Here is a 19,723-nt window from a genome sequence, read left to right on the forward strand (position 1 = left end):
GAAAGTGGATCTGCTGCTGCAGCCGAGTTGGTGCACGAAAAGGGCTCTTATCAACCCTTTTCTCAATCAAAAGGAGCCGCAGATTATGGGCCTCATGATAGGCCCATACACTGCCTCTCTATCTTGGACATCAGCCCCTCGGTATCTTCATCGCTATCAGATGGAGCGGAAACTTCGCTGCTTCATACATTTTCCCCATGATGTCACCTCCACATTCTAGAGACAAGGTGGCCAGACTTGTCTATAAAAAGAGACCAGGGGATCCTGAAGGTACTGAGCATTGAAGGAGTCGAGGAAGGAACCTGGGAGGGTCTAGAGTCCTCCCTTCATCTCCACCTGCCATGAAGCTCTCTTTAACTTCCTTCGGTTTCCTCTTCCTTGGGGCCACCTTTGCCCTGGCTTCTGTTTGCCCATGTGAGTCTGCCCTTTTCTTCTATCCCTTATTTTGAAAATAGCAGCAGTAGTAGTAGGACAGCACAGGCTGTAGGACAGCAGTAGGACACCTGCTTTGCTTGCCATAGTTTCCAGGTGTGTCTCCAGCATTCCAGGTGGGGCTGGTAAAGGAAGCCCTGGACAGCAAATGCTCATCAAGGCATGATGATAGTAAGAGAGACAGACCAAGGCTTTGACTCTAGGAGGGCTTCCCTTTGGTTATGTAGCCCCAGGGCAACTGGTCCTCAGTGCCACTGTGTGCAGGCACCAGAATGAGTCCATTGGCCCAGACTGGCCTCTGGCTCTTAGCAGGAGTGGAGGGGACTGGTGGGGAGATCGCAGGGATTTCTAAACACAGAGCTGAAAAGTTGGCACGCAAAAAGGCACTTGTCTCACCCAGAGAAAGCTGCCACAGGATTTCCTTGTTTTGCTCAGTGAAAAAGCCACCCTAAGAAAGTCTCACCCAAGTCATAAAGGTAAAGGTAAAGGGACCCCTGACCATTAGGTCCAGTCACGGACGACTCTGGGGTTGTGGTGCTCATCTCGCTTTATTGGCCAGTGACCTGGTGGCCTTAGGGAAGCCTCAGCCCCCAACCCCAACTCTGATGAGATGCAGCTGGGAGAGCGAGTCAACAGCTTCCCAGGGGAGGGAGAGGCTCTGGAGGGTGAATGCCAGGGTGCCCTCCTCTTTCCCACCCCCAGGCCAAAGCCGGGATGCCTTTCTCCATGTAGCTCTGGGACAGAGCACCTGTTTGCCTATAGATGGTCCCAGGTACAGTCCCAGGTGGGGCTGGGATATAAAGGTAAAGGGACCCCTGACCATTAGGTCTAGTCGTGACCGACTCTGGGGTTGCGGCACTCATCTCGCTTTACTGGCCAAGGGAGCCGGTGTACAGCTTCCAGGTCATGTGGCCAGCATGACTAAGCCGCTTCTGCTGAACCAGAGCAGCGCACGGAAACGCCGTTTACCTTACCGCCGGAGCGGTACCTATTTATCTACTTGCACTTTGACGTGCTTTTGAACTGTTACGTTGGCAGGAGCAGGGACCGAGCAATGGGAGTTCACCCCGTCGCGGGGATTCGAACCGCCAACCTTCTGATTGGCAAATCCTAGGCTCTGTGGTTTAACCCACAGCGCCACCCGCATCCCCACCCAAGTTAAAGGCTAGCAACAAAAGTTTCATGGGGAAAGATTATCATATCTATGGCTGTGGAACAGTGGACAGTTCATAGAGAGAGGAACCCATAATGACCCTCATTTGCTTTCTCTCTTTCAGTGGAACCTGCCAAGGAGACTCAGGATGTGGCTCATAAGAGTAAGTCTTCCTTGTTGCTGCCTCCTCAACTATAGTCAAAGGGGGAGCTGGTGCCAGACACACATAAGCAGTTCCTTCCCTAATCTCTGTCCCAAGGATGCTATTCATGCGACCATTTCGGGCAACGTTGACCACAGTTCTCAAGGCTGTCCCTTGCTGAGCTTGTTGTGATGGAGGCAATGTCCACCAAAGGGGGCTTCAGACTCCTTCCCATGAAGCATCCATTCAGGTGGGTGGGAGGAAGGTCCATCCCAGCCCTTTCCAGGAACGTTTCCTGGATCAGAGGAAAGACAGTCACTTTCCTCCTCCAGAAGAGCAGCAGACTGGGACCTCCAGAGCCTCTGGGGGCATCATCTCCCATTCCTCTTCCACACTACAGAAGCCACTAGATTATTCCATTCCCTCCCTCTCCTTAGGAGCCACCTGCTGCCTTAATTACGTAAATAGACCAATTCCACGCAAGGCCATAAAATGCTACGAATGGGCATCCAGCACATGTGCCAAGCCGGCTGTCATGTAAGTAGCAACAAACTTCATTAGATGAAGGAGGGCACAACTCCGCATGTTGAAAGTATCAAATGTTCAGGGCTGTTTGTTTCAAATCCTTGGACTGGTCCTTGATTTGCAGCAGATTTGTGCAGATCCAGCATACCAGCAACTCCCCCAAGTTAAGCTGCAACAGATCCCATCCACAGCTTACGTTGAAAGTGCCATTTCTAAGAATCATAGAATTGCAGAGTTGGTAGGGATCCTGAGGATCATCTAGTCCAACCCCCTGCAATGCAGGAATATGCAGGTGTCCTTTATGGGGCTCAAACCTGCAACCTTGGTGTTATCAGCACCCTGCTCTAAGCAAGAAAAGAACCTTGAAAAGTGTAGTTTAGGTGACACAGAGCTACAGTTCCCAGCGCCCCAGGGAAACCACAGTTCCCAGGATTCTTTGCAGGGAGAGCCACAAGGACTGTGAATGTGGCATTAGAGGGCCAGGGAAATCCCTAAGTCTTGTAGTTGTCAGGAGGTCCCTGGCTGGAATCTCCTCTCTGCCCTGAACTGGCCATGTGGCCTTTGGGAAACCTCAGCCCCCAGCTCAGCATTTATATCGCTCCAAGGAGCTCAAGGTGGTATACGTGGCTCTCCCCCTTCTATAACATCCTCACCACAACCCTGTGAGGTGAGTTAAGTTGCGAGACTAGGACTAGCCCAAAGTCACCCAATTTAATGGCTGAGTGGGGAATTAACCCTTGATCTCCTGGGCCTTAGAGGGTAAATGCAGGGCTGGATTTAGGTTTGATGAGGCCCTAAGCTACTGAAGGTAATGGGGCCCTTTATATGTCCAACTGTATCAACAACAAATTGTCGCTGTTTTTTGTGTTGAATATATGCTATATGGTAATTTATGGACCTAAAAGGTATCTAAAGCCATTTGCACATAACAAAATATGTATTTTATCAAAGTAATTGTTGAACTGAAATACAATTAAGAAGAAGTATATTAATAGTGGGGGGAAATGGGGGGGGGCAAGAGAGTGGTGCCCTAAGCTATAGCTTGTTTAGCTTATACGTAAATCCAGCACTGGGTAAATGTCAGGATCAGCTCTCTTCCCTGCAACCCAGCCACACCCCATCAGTCCTGAGCAGTGGAACTTCCAAAGCAGAGAACTGCCTTTTGCTCAGCTTTGACTGGGCACTAAGCAGGCCGTTCCTTTTTCATAGAGTCTACCTGAAGAAGAACAACAGAAAGCTATGTACTCACCCCAGCAAAGAATGGGTCCAGAAGATCTTGAAGTGTATTCCACCACCATCATAGAGACAACACCCCTCCTGCTCCTTGCTCCCTCCTCCTTCTCGTCAGGAAGAGAACTGGAACCAGGTCTCAAGCTGTCTTGAATGCCAGAAAAACCAGGCTTCTGCAATATGATTAAAGGGAGTAGTTCTGAGCATGTGCAGAGTGTCTTTCTTTTAAAATTGCATATTTGAGTGTTTAGCTTGCAAGTGTGGGGGGGGGGCTTAAAGGTCAGTTGGAGTCATGGCCCTTTTGAGTTTTGTCCTGGACAAAGGCAGAGGCAGGGCGGAGGGCTAGCAGGGGTGGGGGCTCAGCATTTTTAGCTCAGGCAGCGACAGGGAGATAAGCTCCTCCAGCTGGAAACCCTTCTGCAGCACACTCTATTAAGAAGCTCCAGATCCCTACATCCTTTTCATTGGGAGAGGTGTGGGTTTTTTAATGCAAACTCATATTTTTATTTTTGCATGAAATAAGATCTGAGCCAGAGACAGGGGTGCCAACTTGAATAAAGTATTGGGAGGGGGGGCAGGTAAGCCCTGCCCCACATAATTGTTCACATGACATGTCACACATGCACTCAGTTTGAATGGCAATGTTCATCAACTTGAGTGGGGCTCAAATATTTTATTGAGGGGTGTGGCTGAAGGGACCACGGCCGCCAGGATTTGGCTCCAATGGCCAGGAAGATCTTGCTGCTACCTCCAGACAAGTGTGTCACTATAGCCTCTGTTTCTATGGTTAAAAGCACCACTCCCTCTAGCTGTCAATCATCTCAATGATGTCACTCATTGGCTAAAAACAGTGATAGACGGGTGCAGACTCATATAACACAATCAATTGGATAGCGCCTTAACATTTTGAGCAATGTGATGCCCACTGGATGTGGGCAGTGCTGTGGTGTAAACCACTGAGCCTCTTGGGTTGGCTGATCAGAAGGTTGGCGGTTTGAATCCCCACGACAGGGTGAGCTCCCTTTGCTCTGTCCCAGCTCCTGCCAACCTAGAAGTTCAAAAGCACACCATTGCAAGTAGATAAATAGGTACTGCTGCGGCGGGAAGGTAAACGGCATTTCTGTGCACTCTGATTTCCGTCATGGTGTTCCTTTGCACCAGAAGATGATGTTGGACTACACCTCCTATCATCCATCCTGACCATTTGTCACAGCTGGTAAATGTCGGTTCTTTATCTCCCCCTGCCTGGCCACCAACCTGGATGGCTTTAAAATAGGATTAGACATATTCATAGAAAGTAGTGCTCCCCAGGGGGGTACTCAAGGGTACACAGTACCGGCACCTCTTGTTGTTGTTGTTAAAAAGTATGGCACTTACTGTAACAACTTCATTGTGAGTACCGGCACCTATTGCTCTAGGAAAAAAGCACTGATGGAGAGGGTGATTGATGGCTGCTAGTCATGATATGTTATACTCCAGACTATTATGTTATACTCCCTCTGCCCCTGAATAACCAGAAGCAAGGGGAACAACAGCAGAGGAGGAGTGGTGTTGGCCCAATGTGCTGCTCTTGGGTTTCCCAGAAGTATCTGGTTGCACAAATTGAGCTGGTGGCCCTCCATCACTACATTTTCCTGGAGGAACATGCTCCCTACTTTAACTGTGCTTCTCTATCATTCTCCGCTCCACATTTTTCTAAACTCAAAAGCAATGTTGCAGCCTTTCCTTCGCATCCTGTCTCTGTTTCATGGGGTGCTGGTCCCTTGCCACCTCCTCACTGAGGAGCTGCGTGGGCAGAAACTGACCTCCTCCTCATGAAATTTCCTTCCTGGAAATGGACTTAATCTTTCAATTGCACCCAGCTTCCCTTTTCCATTAACAGCAGACTCGTTTGCCACTATGGTATCATCTCCTCAATTCTGGAGATGGAAATTACATGATCACAGATCACCGAGTTCATGGAAACTCGTCTTGATGAAACTGAACCAAGCCCAGTAAACAAAAGAAAAGGAAATGGAAACCAGTTTATGAAGGTCGAAAGCAGGGAGGGTTACAATGAAGAGGCTTCAAAAGACTTTTCTCCATGAACCACTTGAAGATTGCAGAGGGCACTACAAGCTGTCATGGCAATTGCAGTGCTCTGTACTAGATGCTTTCTGGCTTCTTAAATTTATTGCCTTGTGTTTTATTTAATTTTATTTTTGCTGATTCATCCCGTCATTTTGTTCTCCACACCCAAATATTTTATTGTTTTTATTTATGCAAGAAGCAACCATCAACATTCAACAGTTCCCACCCCACAGAAGGATCAGGTGCCTATTTAATTACACTTACCTTTTTTTAAAAAAACAATAAACCTGAAATGACTTTAAAGATATCATTCCACAAGTTGCTATATGTCCTCAGAGGCTTTTAACCGTATTAAACTATGGAACTCACTTCCACCAGAGGTGGTCATGGCCACCAGCTTGGATGGCTATAAAAGAGGATTAGACAAATTCATGGAGGAGGAGAGGGCTATAGATGGCTACTAGATGTACTCTGAATATATGCTTCTGAATACCAGTAGATGGAAACCACAGGTGGGAAGAGTTGCTTTTGTGCTTGAAACCCACTTGCTGGTTTCCCTCAAACATATCGAGAGATCAGGATGCTGGACTCGATGGGCCACTGGCCTGATCCTGCAGGCTGTTCTTATGTTCCTGCATGAGAGCAAAACCAAGTCTCCCCACCTGTGATTCTCAGCACCTGGTATTCAAAGACATTCTGCCTCTGATTGGGGAGATACAAACATCTACTAGCCCTTGTGACTAGTAGCCATAGCTAACATCCCCACCCCACTGCCAGGAATTTGTCTAATCCTCTTTTAAAGTCATCCAAGTTGGCCATCATTACCTCATGTAGGAACAAGTTGCCGCCACAGCCGCACGACGTCCACGGCCAGTGTAGGGAGGGCCAAAAGAATGGACACAGGAGACTGATACAGTATTAGGTTGAATTAGGCCACAACTTTATTGATTACAGGGAAGAGTCAGTTTGGGAAAGCGTTGGGCATGTATGCAACCCTCTGCAGTGCAGAAATCACAGCTAAGGAATCTTTTCCATGCACAAACTGTTGCACTTGTATTACCCCACTCACCATTTTTCTAAACTCAAAAGCCCCAACTGTCACATTCTGGGGTGGGATGTGGGTTGCTTGCCATCCCCCAGTGTGGGGCTTTGTTTGTGGAAACTGCTGTCCTTCTCATGAAAGGTTCTTCCTGTGAAATGTGCCTCATCCCACATCAGCTGCCTTCAATCGCTACATCTTTTGATTGTGCCCAACTTCCCCTTTCTGCAACCCATGAAATGATTTACCCCCATGACATCATCTCCTCAGTTCTGGAGAAGCTCTGTGTGTGTCCTCTCTGCGCCACACCTTGCGACTTCCGCCAAAATACTATATAAGAAGAGACCTGGAGGAGCATTAGGTACTGAGCAGCTGAGAAAGCCTTTTGGTCAGTCCTCAAATCTGCTCCACATCACTAGACAACATGAAGATCTCTTTGGCTGCCATAACTGCTCTCCTTGCTGTGGTCTTGTTCTCTCTGGCCACTGCTGCCCCAGGTAAGTCAATTCAACTCCGTATCTCTCCACGTGATTCTCCTAGGAGATTTGGGACACTCACAGGGGCTTGTGGTGACTTTTCTTGGTCCTAGATGGGCTTGGGGATGCTCTAAGATGAGGCACACTTGTGAGTGTAGTACAGGAGCTTGTTCTTTGGGGATAAAGCACTTTGAAATGGGGAGACATGGTGAGGGACATCAGTCTCTTCATCTAAAAAGAATTAAAAAGTTTCATGGAGAGCAATGTCTGCTGTGACCCTCTTCAGCTGACCTGGAAACCTACTGGAGTTGTCAGTGCTTGTTCCGTGGCATTGATTGACCTGTGGTTGGACATTAGCTGGAATAAGGAGATAAGAATGCAAGAAGAGCCCTGTTCTCACAGTAGCCAACCTGATGCCACAATGGGAAACCCACAAAAGCAACTCTTCCCTCCTGTGGTTTCTAGCAACTGATTACTGCCTCCAACTGCAGAGGCAGATCATAGCCACCCTGGCTATTAACCATCAATAGCCCTGTCCTCCATGGATTAACCTAATCCTCTTTTAAAGCCATACAAGTTGGCGGCCATCACTAGGGTGGGCCATCTCAGGCATGTGCCAACCAGTTTGTTGGAGAGGTGGCCCAGTGCCATGCTTAATGGGGAGGTGTTTTTGGTTGAGCACACCCCCTTGATGCAATTCATTAACCCAAGATGGAAACATCTTATCTTAGATGGTGGGAAAGAAAAGACATAGACACATCCATGCAGCAGGTGGAGGGGGGAGGAAAAGGAGGTTGTTCCAACAGTATTTATAACAGTATTTACATTTGCATTTATAGCAGTAAGTTCTGTTGTCACCCACCCCAGGACCTTATATGGATAGGGTAAGAAATCTTAGAAATGAAATGAAAAAGTTTGAGGCATGGCAGCTACATGGAACCCACATGTTAGGAGGGCCATGCTTCTCTCCCTCTCCCCCCCCCATTTCATCCCTATGAGATCCTGTTTCACTGGGGCTTCGTCAGGAGACCTTCCTTGGAAATTATGCCCCATCAAGCCCAGACCCATCTGTGGCCCACCATGCAGAGCGTGGCCTCTGTGTCTCATGGTTGGGTTGCCCATGACAGCTTTTCAATAGAAGTGGGGAACTTTTTTCAGACCGAGAGCCACATTCCCTTCTTGGGGGGGGGGGTTCACATACCCAAAGGTAGTGAGTATGGCCAGAAGGAAAGTGGGGAGGAGGGGAAGCACGGAATGTGCCTCTCAGATTCGTACAGCAAAATATATCCCAGCCACACACAGAAAACCAGGGTTTCCCCCTACACACACCTCCAGTCTCCAATTCTCTTCGCCTTCCTCGATCCTAGCACATGAATCATCAGCCAGGTCCAGGGAGAATTCTGAGGGCCACATACTCACGATGGGCCACATTCAGAAGGAGGTGCCTAACTGCTGCCATTAAATATAAGGGATAGAGAAAGGAAGAGGATTGCAGTCCCGTCAAGTGGATGATGGTGCCTCGGGTGATAGCTACTTTGCATTTAATACATTTACTAATTTTAGTCAACAAATCACAGTACCTGGGTTTGATGGGCTCAGGGGTTTGAGGCACCTTGAGAGAGTCTGTGTAGCACAGCAGTTAAACGCAAGAACAAGACTTGTTTTGTTTTCTGCACAATGGAAATTGGGTATAGACAGGATAAAGGGCACCACACTTTTTATTAAAAGGAATTTAAAAAGCAACACTTTATTCAGAGAAATGTGTGGCAGCGATCTTGTCTAGTAGACTTCAAAGCCTACCAGAGCTGGCAGTGCTTGCTCCTTGGCCTTGATAGGCTAGGGTTGGGCACTCGAGGAAGGTGGAGAGCAGGGAGAGAGTTCTGAGGGCCAGAGGGAGAGTCCTGAAGGGCCACATTCAGCCAAGCCTGAAGTCCCCCACTCCTGCTTTTAAATGCATGAGCCTCTATGGACAGGTAAGATGGGGGTAACCCTCCGGTCAACTGGAATGATGGTGTCTCTGGTGATAGCCACTTGGTTTTTAATGAATTTAGGAAATAAATAACAATACCTGCTTTCCCCACCTCTTATAGCTGAGGCAGAAGCAACTCCCTGCTGCATACAGAATTCCGAGAAGGCATTCCCAAAGAATAGGGTGAAGGATTATTTCTACACCAGCAACAGATGTTCTCTGCCTTCCATAGTGTAAGTTTCAGAGGCCGGGCAAGAGCCCAAAGAACAGTGGGTGAATGTGGTTCAAAGGGTGAAGGGTGAAAGATGATGACGACAAAAGGTTCCAGCATTTGGGGGGGGCTGTTTTGAGTTTGGGGGAGATAGTGCTAGAGGAGGAAGACACACTGAAAAAATCATGAGTAGGTCTGAGAGATACGGAGGAATTGTCACCAGGGAGCCAAGATGGGTTGTGTCTTCCCACAAGGGATGGTAGCAACTCTCCAATTCAGCTTCTGAGCCTTAAGTTCAGGTCAGTCAATTTTTCAGAGGTATGCATATATATATATATATATATATATATATATATATATATATAGCATGTGAATTTTTAGACAAACGTTGCATATTACTCACAATCCATGCATTTATGGAAGCAATAAGTTGTACTTTTGTACATTATCACCATTAACACAGACATATTTGTGTGTATGGTTTCGTGGGAGAACTGGATTGCAAAATTCAGAGAGGTGCACATTTTGAAGGAGAGGTGCAATTCAGTGGGTGTTTTGGTTGGGAATTTGGTGGGGCTCTTATTACATTGTGAATAGGAGAAATTTCTCCCTCCTCTCTACACCCTGTGAAGGGTGGGCCTGGGGCCTTTTAACGTGGGAGGCACGTTTCTCTGCCTGTTTCTCCAGATTCAAGAGAAGAGGGGTCCTCACACAAATGGAGAATTCAAAGAGCATACTCAGTGACACATTAATGATGTCTGTTTCTTTCCCTGACAGGTTTATATTCAATAGTGGGACGTTAGCCTGTGCTGACTCAAATGCTCAGTGGGCCAAGGATCTTGTGTCATATCTAGACAGTGCTATGAATACCACAGCCATTCCTGCCACTACCACCAGCGCATAGACCTCATGAGGAAAACGCAGCCTGAATCTCAGCAAGCCCTTTGCCACTTCCATGGGCCTCCCCTCTCTCTTTCCCCACCTCAAATTCCAGCCCCTTCATGGCTGAACAGACTTTTCATCCAAGGGATTTTCTGTCCATCAAGCAGACAACCTGCCTTCTGGGAAAGGCTCTCCCAGAAAGTGGTCCCTGAAGTCAGCAAGTGCCCCTTTCTTAGCTGCTGGAATGATATAATTTACACTATTTGAGGTTTTCTTTGTTCACATAAAGAACCATCTATTTCCAAGCAGCTTTACCAAACCTGGATCGAGTTCATCCATTTTGTTGAATTGTTTTTAGCTTCAATTGGACTTTGAATAAAAGCGCAATTAATTGGCCTTGTTTTGAATTCCATTGTGGTATTATCTTACTTGGTGGGGTCATGCAAACAGCTATTCTGAATTATGCTTTTTGGAGGGGTGGGGAGGGGATGTTGGGTATGAGGTTAATGGAGCCAAGGGGGCAGAGGCCCCAAACGGGTTGGAAACCAGTGAGTTAGTGTCCTCACTGTGGAAGTGTAGGGCAGACCTCTGTTCTCAAACACACATTTTCAGGAAGGAGGGAGCTTGGAAAACTGAGGCCAACAGCCCTGACAGTAAATGAGGTTCTAACCAGGTGCTGAGCTTAACATCAGGCCAATGGCTCATCCTAAGGTGCTAAGCTTAACATCAAGCCAATGGCTCATCTATCCCAGCATCCTGTTCTCACAGTGGCCAACCAGATGCCCCCAATAGGAAACCCACAAGCAGGACCTGATCACAAGAGCAACTTTCTCCTCCATTCATTTTCTCAATCATCTTTTAAAGCCATCCAAGTTGGCTGCCATCACAGCCTCCCATGGGGGAAGAGCTCCATAGATGAATACTGCCTGGTGGATTTCTTTACTGGGATGTAATCCATTGGAACAGTCAAGTACAACATTCCTTATTTCCCTAGAGTGGGCACAGGCAGGGGGATGTTACTCGTTACTCCAGTCAGTGTAACTTCCTCTTCCACTGGTCTGGAGCATCCTCTCCCTGCATGTGATCTGGGAGATGGACGTGGCCCTGGCTGACTCCATAAAAGAGCTGAGTCACACAGCCATTTTCTCTCTCTTGGCTCTCTCTTGCTGATCTCTTGCTTGCTGCTCTCTTGCTGCCATGCTGCTCTCCTGCAGCCATTTTGTTCTCTTAATGTAATTTTGCTGTCTGCTGGCTCTCAGCCAGCAGCACCTGAGCTCAATCTCCATATGAGATGAACTCACAGTTTGTCATGTAACTACTAGTTAACGTCTGCCTTTCGGGGATCAAATCGTGAACTGAAATGTGAGTAAACTTCTGGTTACTTTGTGCCTTTATTCTTTTAAGAGGGATAAAAGGGGACACCAGGAATAATCCATTTGGGCAAGCCAGATTGGGTTACTTAACCAAAGAGATTCGAACAAATCTTCAAACTAGCTTCCTGCTATGTTGAGAGGAATCTGCTCCGCTACATCACTCACTAGGCGTGAGTGAAGGAAAGATAATACTTATTTAATATATCCTTTCCTACCATCCTCAACAAGGGATGCGGGTGGCGCTGTGGTCTAAACCACTGAGCCTAGGGCTTGCCAATCAGAAAGTCGGCGGTTCGAATCCCCGCGACGGGGTGAGCTCCCTCCTGTTGCTCGGTCCCTGCAACCTAGCAGTTCGAAAGCACGTCAAAGTGCAAGTAGATAAATAGGTACCGCTCCGGCGGGAAGGTAAATGGCATTTCCGTGCGCTGCTCTGGTTCGCCAGAAGCGGCTTAGTCATGCTGGCCACATGACCCAGAAGCTGTACGCTGGCTCCCTTGGCCAATAAAGTGAGATGAGCGCCACAACTCCAGAGTCATCCATGACTGGACCTTAATGTCAGGAGTCCCTTTAACCTTTACCTTTACCATCCTCAACATTCCCACAAGAGGAGCAGATCATACCTTGACACACACACAGTCTGACAACAAAGAACTGCAAACCAACAAGAGCCACACAGTCCTGAGTGAGAAGGTAGAGTGGTTTTATTTGATCCGTGTGCTGAGAGGGTCGCAGAAATTCAGCAGGAAGGACAGAGAGTGAGAAAAGGACCCTTTCCAAGTACAGATACCAAAAAGGCAGAGAAGGTGTTCATTTGACAGGACTCCATTTGTCAGAGGATTATTTTTTATATATATATAATAGAAAAACACACAATTCCACACCAAAATGTACACCGCTTGTGGGGGGGAGGACACGAGTCTTTATCCCCTCCTCCCGTGTTGATTGTCCATGTAAGAAATTCAGAGTTGTACATAGATGCAGATTGTAAGACTTCAAAACGCCCCCTGAAACCCTCCTGTCTCTTTGCACAAAGAGGACACCCAGGACTTCACATCGGTGGCAGGACAAGAATCCTCAGAGTCAGGGCTAGGAAGAGCCTTGCCACCCCAAGACCACCATTCCTTGGCACACCAGCTCTTGAAAGCATTGGAGGGGCCATAATCTTCTGCTGCTTGCAACTTCATCACCCAGCCTGAGTTTCATCAAGAACCACAGCTGTGTTTGACTGTCCAGACTGGTTTCCATTTGCTTAGGTGATCTCACCCCTCTGCCTATCATGGCAGAAGTTCAATAGAACTTCTCTATGCTCATCAACTGTGTCCTAAGAGGCTGCTGGTGCTGCATTTTGCAACCCAAAGTTCAAGCAGTTCAGAGTTTGAAATGTGGACCTTTGAGATAATCACTGGACAATCTGTCCCCAGCTCCAAGCTCAGGGTTGGGATCTGAAGGAGACACCACTGCAGTGTTGCTGCAGGGGGTTGCACCAGATGACTTCTAACTCAGCAATCCTATGATTCCAGCCAGTTTGAAACTGGTTCAGGGATGCTGCTTTCCCACTGGAGCAATTATTAGTCAAAAACTTTCACAGAAACACAACCCTACCCCTGGAGTTTTTCAGCCTGGAGCACTAAAAGCTTTGAAATGGGTCTGCAGTACCTTCCAAGTTACGAGACCACCACTGACTCACTCCAAATCATGGTATCACATCAGTAGGAGGGATTTTTTTTAAAGAGGAAGTTGAAAGTGTTTTGGGTGACCTCGCTTTCTAAGACTTTTGAAACAAACTCCACAGAGAGAAGGTTCAGGAGCTGAGGAGGGAAGCCCAGCTCTCTCACCCCTCAGGACCAGCAGACCTAACCATCGCCTGAGCGCCTCTTGAGAATGAAAGCTCAAGATCTGGGTGATGAGTACAAGTCCCCCTCCCCACTTTCTTTCTGACAGGACAGCAAACAAAACAGACCAAGTGCAAAAATGTGAACCTGCGCTGTGCAACGTCAGCAGTGGATAATATACACTGCACACACAGGGTAGTTACAGGGCACGCCATTTGGCACCCCATCCTGTTCCCCTATGTAAATATTTCTCTCTTTCCACACCTTGGCTTAGTGAAACTGGGCTACTCAGCTGCCATTGAGCTTCCCTACCCCCAAAAAAGCCATGGATTTGCACCCAAGAACCAGGAAAGAGAATGTGAGTGTGTTGGGTATGGTGTGTGTGTGTTGGCTGTGTTGGCGTGTATGGTGTACGGTTGTGGTGTGTGTGTGTTTAGGACATTAGACTTGGAAGCGCAGGTGTGAGCAAGTCCTTGCCTTTTCCGTTTGAAATCCACACTGAACACTGAACAGGCGACACATGCACTTCCCACCCACCCCTTTCACTTGGAAACACTTGCCACAACCGACCACGTTCCACAAGACACAACGGCAGCGCGCACAATTTCGACACACGCACACAAGGTGGCAGCAGCACTGAGGGGTGCTTTGGAGAGCCCAATGGGGGCGAGGAGAGGAGAAGAAGAAGGGGCACATAACACACTCCTAACGCTATTTGGTTCATCAAATGGACTGCTCCAGTGTGGGGTTTATTGTCCACAAAACCACAAGCCACGAACACACCCAACCGTGTGGCAGGAGAAAGCAGGCGCCACAGCTGGAAAAAAGCCAGGCACCCCTTCAAGCAGCATATGCCACCTTTGCCTTCTTCTTATCCAGGGAATTTTCCTTCCGTAAATGTTTCCGGAGAGAAGCCACGTTTGCCTCCTTCTTTGCTGATGTCCCTGCCCGTCTTCCGCCTCTTTAGAAACATGGAAATCTGAGGCCGGCTATATCAATGGGCCGCTGGAACGGAAAAGACCTTTCAGGCACTTCAGAGAGTCTCTCTGCAAAGCTGCCTGCTGACCACCTCTGTGCTTGGATGGGTTCCCTTCCATCCCCGAGAGAGAGTTGTCTCCACTGTCGGTGTAGCCACGGGGCTTGGAAACCAACCTGCACTTTTTTATTTGAAAAGCAGGTTTAGGTGCTACCTGCCCCCCCCTGCTCTGTGGTATGAGCCAGACCCCTTATTGCACACTTCAAAATGTAGTATACATGTACAGCTCATTTGCCCGCCCAATGCACCAACTTCCAGAGACCGCAGCAGGCGTGCCCCATTTTCTCTGCTCTCCACATTTCATCAGCAGATACACAAATAGGGGAGCACGCAGGGGTGTCCCTTTGGAAGACAGACACCATTGCAGCTTGGGGGAGCCCCCCTGGCCCTTCCCCGCCCAATTTGGACCCCAGAGCTGCCCAGGCGGCTCTCAAAGCGCCGGAACCCAACACGCTCATCACAGGACGCAGGAGCCACGACGGCACCCTCCCCGATGCCCGCTATGGGGCGGACTCAAACTTGGGGATCCCCCCTCTGCCCCACGCAATGGGGGGCAGGGGCCGGTCATGGTCCTTGTCTGACTCGGGCTGGCTCTGGGCTCGTTCCGGCTTGGGGGTCAGGGAAGGCGGGTCGGGCTGCTGAACGGAGAGAGTCCTCCGGAGGTGGTTCCGCTTGCGCAGGAAGTCTGGCTGCGAGTGGAGGCCGAAGCTGCCCTTGCGCAGGATCATGCGTGAGTTGTTCTTCTTGGGGCGGGAGCGCAGGCTGGACTCCAGCGAGGCCAGGTGGGCTGCGTAGCCTTCGCTCAGGAACTGGAAGGAAGAGGAAACAGAGAAGGACAGAAATCGGCAGCATTGAAGGCAGTTGGACTAGACCCTTGGGGTACCTTCCAATTCTACAATTCTATGATGATTCTGGGGGGGGGCAGAGGGGACTGGCTAGAGGGGCTGGGAGCTGGGGGCACTGTTATACAGTGGTTCCGCTCCTTCCTCCTGGGCCATGTCCAGAAAGTGGTGGTGGGGGATGAGTGTTCAGACCCCATGTCTCTCACTTGTGGGGTGCCTCAGGGTTCCGTCCTCTCCCCCATGCTTTTTGACATCTACATGAAGCCCCTGGGAGAGATCATCAGGGGGTTTGGGTTGGGTGTTCATCAGTATGCAGATGATACCCAGCTCTACATCTCTTTTAAATCAGAACCAGTGAAGACAGTGAAGGTCCTGTGTGAGTGCCTGGAGGCGGTCAGATTGGATAACGGATTGAGGCTGAATCCTGACAAAACAGAAGTACTGTTTCGTGGGGGGGGGGGGGACAGGGGGCAGGCAGGTATGGAGGACTCCCTGGTCCTGAATGGAGCAAGGACCAGGTGCACAGCCTTGGAGTCATTTTGGACTCACAGCTGTCCATGGAGGCGCAGGTCAATTCTGTGTCCAGGGCAGCTGTCTACCAGCTCCATCTAGTATGCAGGCTGAGACCCTACCTGCCCACGGACTGTCTCGCCAGAGTGGTGCATGCTCTAGTTATCTCCCGCTTGGACTACTGCAACGCGCTCTATGTGGGGCTACCTTTGAAGGTGACCTGGAAACTACAACTAATCCAGAATGCGGCAGCTAGACTGGTGACTGGGAGTGGTCACAGAGACCACATAACACTTGTCCTGAAAGACCTGCATTGGCTCTCAGTACGTTTCCAAGCACAATTCAAAGTATTGGTGCTGACCTTTAAAGCCCTAAACAGCCTCAGCCCAGTATACCTGAAGGAGTGTCTCCACCCCCATTATTCTGCCCGAACACTGAGGTCCAGCTCTGAGGGCCTTCTGGTGGTTCCCTCACTGTGAGAAGTGGGGTTACAGGGAACCAGGCAGAGGGCCTTCTCGGTAGTGGCACCCGCCCTGTGGAACACCCTCCCATCATATGTCAAGGAAATAAACAACTATCTGACTTTTAGAAGACATCTAAAGGCTGCCCAGTTTAGGGGAGTTTTTAATTTTTGATGTTTTATTCTGTTTTTAATCTGTTGGGAGCTGCCCAGAGTGGCTGGGGAAACCTGGCCAGATGGGCGGGCTATAAATAATAAATTGTTATTGCTATTGTTACAAGAATGTGAGGACTGAGGTGCTGTTTCCTGAAGTCCAAACCACCCAGGGAAAGGGAACAGAAGCCCATTCACAACCGTCCTTTTCACCCTTTGGACCTGCCCCTTGCAAAGAGTCAACTTTCACATGCACTCCGTCAGTAACTAGAGAGGCAAACACAGAAAAGTAGGGTCTCACCCTTCCTCAAAGCCTTCTAAGATTATACAATAATCTTACAGTTATACAACAACAATAACAAATAGGGCTGCAGTGCAGTTAAAGCAAATTGATTATGATTCCTGCAATACAGGAGGTTGAACTAGATGACTCTAGGGACCCCTTCCAACTCCTTGATTCTTTGATTCTGTGAGATTCCCTTGCCTTGCCTTTCAGCTAGATCGGTACCACCCCCTGGGGGGCAGCAAGATTCCCTAGGGGGGTGGCTAAGAGGCAAGCAGATAGTAGAGGGGCACTGGATCAATTTCATCCAGTTTGCTTACTCCATTAAACTAAACAGTTTCATTTCGATTTTGAATAAACGTGCAATTAATTCTTATTGCTTTGAATTGTATGCTGCATTATTACTTTGCTCGGTGGGTTGCACAAACTGCTATTCCGAAAAATACTTTTTATGGGGTTTTGAATAAATGTGCAATGAAGTGCAAGTGTTTTGAATTTTATTGGGGTACTCACCCTGGTCAGTCACCAAAATTGACTCATTCATTCATTGGGTTATTATCGTCCTTAGTGGATCATGTGAAGTGATATTGTGAATGATGCTTTTATATACATATAGCACAGGGAGCACTAGGGATGAACTGACGGAACCAAAGGGGTGGTGGCCCCCAAAGGTTCTGGGACCACTGCTCTAAACAAAGAAATAACAAAGTCACCTGACACTGAGCCTGATATTTCTTTGCTGGCCGTCCAACGATGTAGATCTGGGAGGGGGAGAGACCCAGGACGTTGTAAACAGAGATGTCTTTCATGGAGCCATAGGCAGCACAGATCTTGATGTGGCACTAGGAGAGGATGGAGAAATGACAAAGCTTTAGCCCCTTTTCATCACATTTTGGCTGGTTGCCTCTTCGACTCACTTATTTCAGGCCTTGAAGCACCAACCCCAGAGGGATTCCAGTTTGCTGCTAAGGACACGCTCTCAGTACTCTCTCCAGGGACAGAAGGGGCATACAAGAGACAAATTTGTGGAGGAGAGGGATACCAATGGCTGCTAGCCATGCTATGTTCTACCTCCACAGCTGGAAGTAGCAATGCTTTTGAATATGACGGGAGGGGAGAGGGCTCTTGGGCTCGGATCCTGCTTACTGGTTTCCTGCAAGCATCTGATTGTCCACTGTGAGATGCTGGACTAGATGGGCTGCTGGCCTGATCCAGCAAGCTCTTCATATGTTCTTATGTTCCTAATGTCCAAAATTTGCCCCTGCAGGCAGTTTGAAGCATCAGGACTGAGCAGGAGATATTCATCCAAGCCAATGCTGGCGCCAACTGCACCGGAAGGTCAGTGCCCAGTCGGCTAAGCCCTCCACCCCAACCCAAACTAAGGATGGGTGTGGATTTGATCTGAACTTCCTGAAACAATTTTGCAAACTGAAACAAAACTCTCACTTCTCTGAATTTTGGAGTGAAGTTATCCAACGATAAAAATGTGCCCAAAAATGCATATACTTGTGGGCCAGTAAATGTGTCTATTTAAAAAATAAAAATAAATAATGCATTATATCAAGGGGGATTGCTTGAATATATCTATATATGCTGTAGATATATAGATATTGTTTGGTTGGTTTGTTGGTTATTGCATTTGTACCCCCCACCCCACCCTCCATTCCCAAAACCCTCAAGGGGGGAAGTCCCCACCCATCTGTCAGCTACCTCTTGCACCAGGTTGCGGAGGAAGATGGTCTTCTGCCTCAAGGGGTCATGGACCAGCCCATCCGAGAAGAAGATCATCCCTTGGGGAAAGTTGTGTTGAGAGAGCCAGGAGACGACCCGCTGCTTCTGCATGTCTGGGCGCCCTGTGATGTAGATGATCAGGTAGCCCAGGTCTTGCCAGTGTCTGCAGTATGCAGGGGACACACACACACACACACACACACACACACACACAGAGAGAGAGAGAGAGAGAGAGAGAGAGAGAGAGAGAGAAGGTGCTCAAATCACAGAGTGCTCATTTTGTAGAGCTGGAAAAGGTTCAGAAAAGGGCAACCCAAATGAAAAAGTGGGTGGAACGACTCCCCTATCAAGCAAGGTTGTGGCATTTTGGACTTTTCAGTTTGGAGGAAAATTATGCAAGGCATGAAGCAAGAGGGTAGGGGAAAGTTTTCCTCCTTTTCTTGTTACGCTAGAAATTGGGGGTGTCCAATGAACATTGGGAGATTCGGGACAGATAAAAGAAAGTCCTCCTTCACACAGCACGAAGTTAAGCTATGGAACTCTCTCCCACAGGAAGCAGTGATGGCCACCAACTTGGATGGCTTTAAAAGACAATCAGACAAATTCATGGAGGAGGCTATCAATGGCTAGTAGCCATGATGGTTATGTTCTGCCTCCACAGCTGGAGGCAGCAATGCTTCTGAATTCCAGTTGTTGGAAACCGAGAGGTGGGGAGGGGGCTCTTGTGCTCGGGTCTTGCTTGATGGTTTCCCACAGGCCTCTGGGTGGCTACTGGAAGAAAAGGATGCTGGACTGGGGTGGGTCATTGGCCTGATCCATTGGCCTGTTCTCATGATCCAGCCTCTAGGGTTTCCCAAGGTCAACTGAGCCTCCACCCGGCCTGAGTATGAATTAATTCTGTCCACCGAATAATTTGCTGGAAGCCCCTCACCTGACAACGTCGACTGCGCCGGCCCGAACTTTGGGGTCACTGCCCATGATGGAGACGCTGGCTGCGAAGGACCCATCGATGCTGAAAACCACACACTCCATCCCCCGGGGGAGGACAGTGAGGTAGCTGACGGCTGTGCTCTGGTCGCCCCTGAAGGGGGCAAAAAGGAAGTACTGTGTTGTTCTCTCCAACCACTGAGCATTTCTTTGGATTCTGCGCCACCCCCCTCACCATGGCACACAGACACCCTTCCCAGAACCTCCCAAGCCCTGGGCCTTACCTGACCACCATCTTGATGGGGTAGACACCCACCGCCAGCCTCTTTTCTTTAGGGAAGTTGTAGGAGACCCTCCCGCTGCTGTTGGTGATCTCCGTGTCAAAGTAGACCCAGCGCCCAGAAGAGGGCTCTGTCATAATGAAGATGTCAACCTGGAGGAGGAAGA

At 48.7% G+C, this 19,723-nt stretch overlaps 2 protein-coding genes and 1 long non-coding RNA gene across 6 annotated transcripts in view; 2 read left to right on the top strand and 1 right to left on the bottom strand.

Moving 5' to 3' along the window:
* Positions 1-208: 208 nt before the first annotated feature.
* On the top strand, positions 209-3,685 carry LOC310750845 (C-C motif chemokine 26-like). The gene is made up of 4 exons (XM_083589261.1): positions 209-414; positions 1,710-1,748; positions 2,165-2,264; positions 3,462-3,685. The coding sequence occupies exons 1-4, from the start codon at positions 342-344 to the stop codon at positions 3,553-3,555; spliced, it is 306 nt and encodes a 101-aa protein (XP_083445387.1). The 5' UTR covers positions 209-341; the 3' UTR covers positions 3,556-3,685.
* Positions 3,686-6,943: 3,258 nt separating this feature from the next.
* LOC310750713 lies at positions 6,944-10,527 on the top strand. The gene is made up of 3 exons (XR_014542166.1): positions 6,944-7,088; positions 9,158-9,269; positions 10,025-10,527. It is a non-coding gene; the product is annotated as an uncharacterized lncRNA (long non-coding RNA).
* A 1,658-nt stretch (positions 10,528-12,185) lies between these two features.
* PITPNM3 (PITPNM family member 3) overlaps positions 12,186-19,723 on the bottom strand; it is a gene marked incomplete at its 5' end in the record, with an annotated part of 67,957 nt that continues 60,419 nt past the window's right edge. For all 4 annotated transcript variants that reach the window (XM_083588412.1, XM_083588411.1, XM_083588413.1 and 1 more), the window contains 5 exons: positions 12,186-15,179; positions 17,332-17,460; positions 18,329-18,512; positions 19,281-19,430; positions 19,561-19,709. In XM_083588412.1, coding sequence (XP_083444538.1) covers positions 14,871-15,179; positions 17,332-17,460; positions 18,329-18,512; positions 19,281-19,430; positions 19,561-19,709 — 921 coding nt within the window. In that variant the 3' untranslated portion in view covers positions 12,186-14,870. The remainder of the gene's footprint in view (positions 15,180-17,331; positions 17,461-18,328; positions 18,513-19,280; positions 19,431-19,560; positions 19,710-19,723) is intronic.

Source organism: Podarcis filfolensis (genome assembly GCF_964270895.1).
Source record: "Podarcis filfolensis genome assembly, chromosome: 15".
In the NCBI taxonomy this organism is placed as follows: Eukaryota; Metazoa; Chordata; class Lepidosauria; order Squamata; family Lacertidae; genus Podarcis; species Podarcis filfolensis.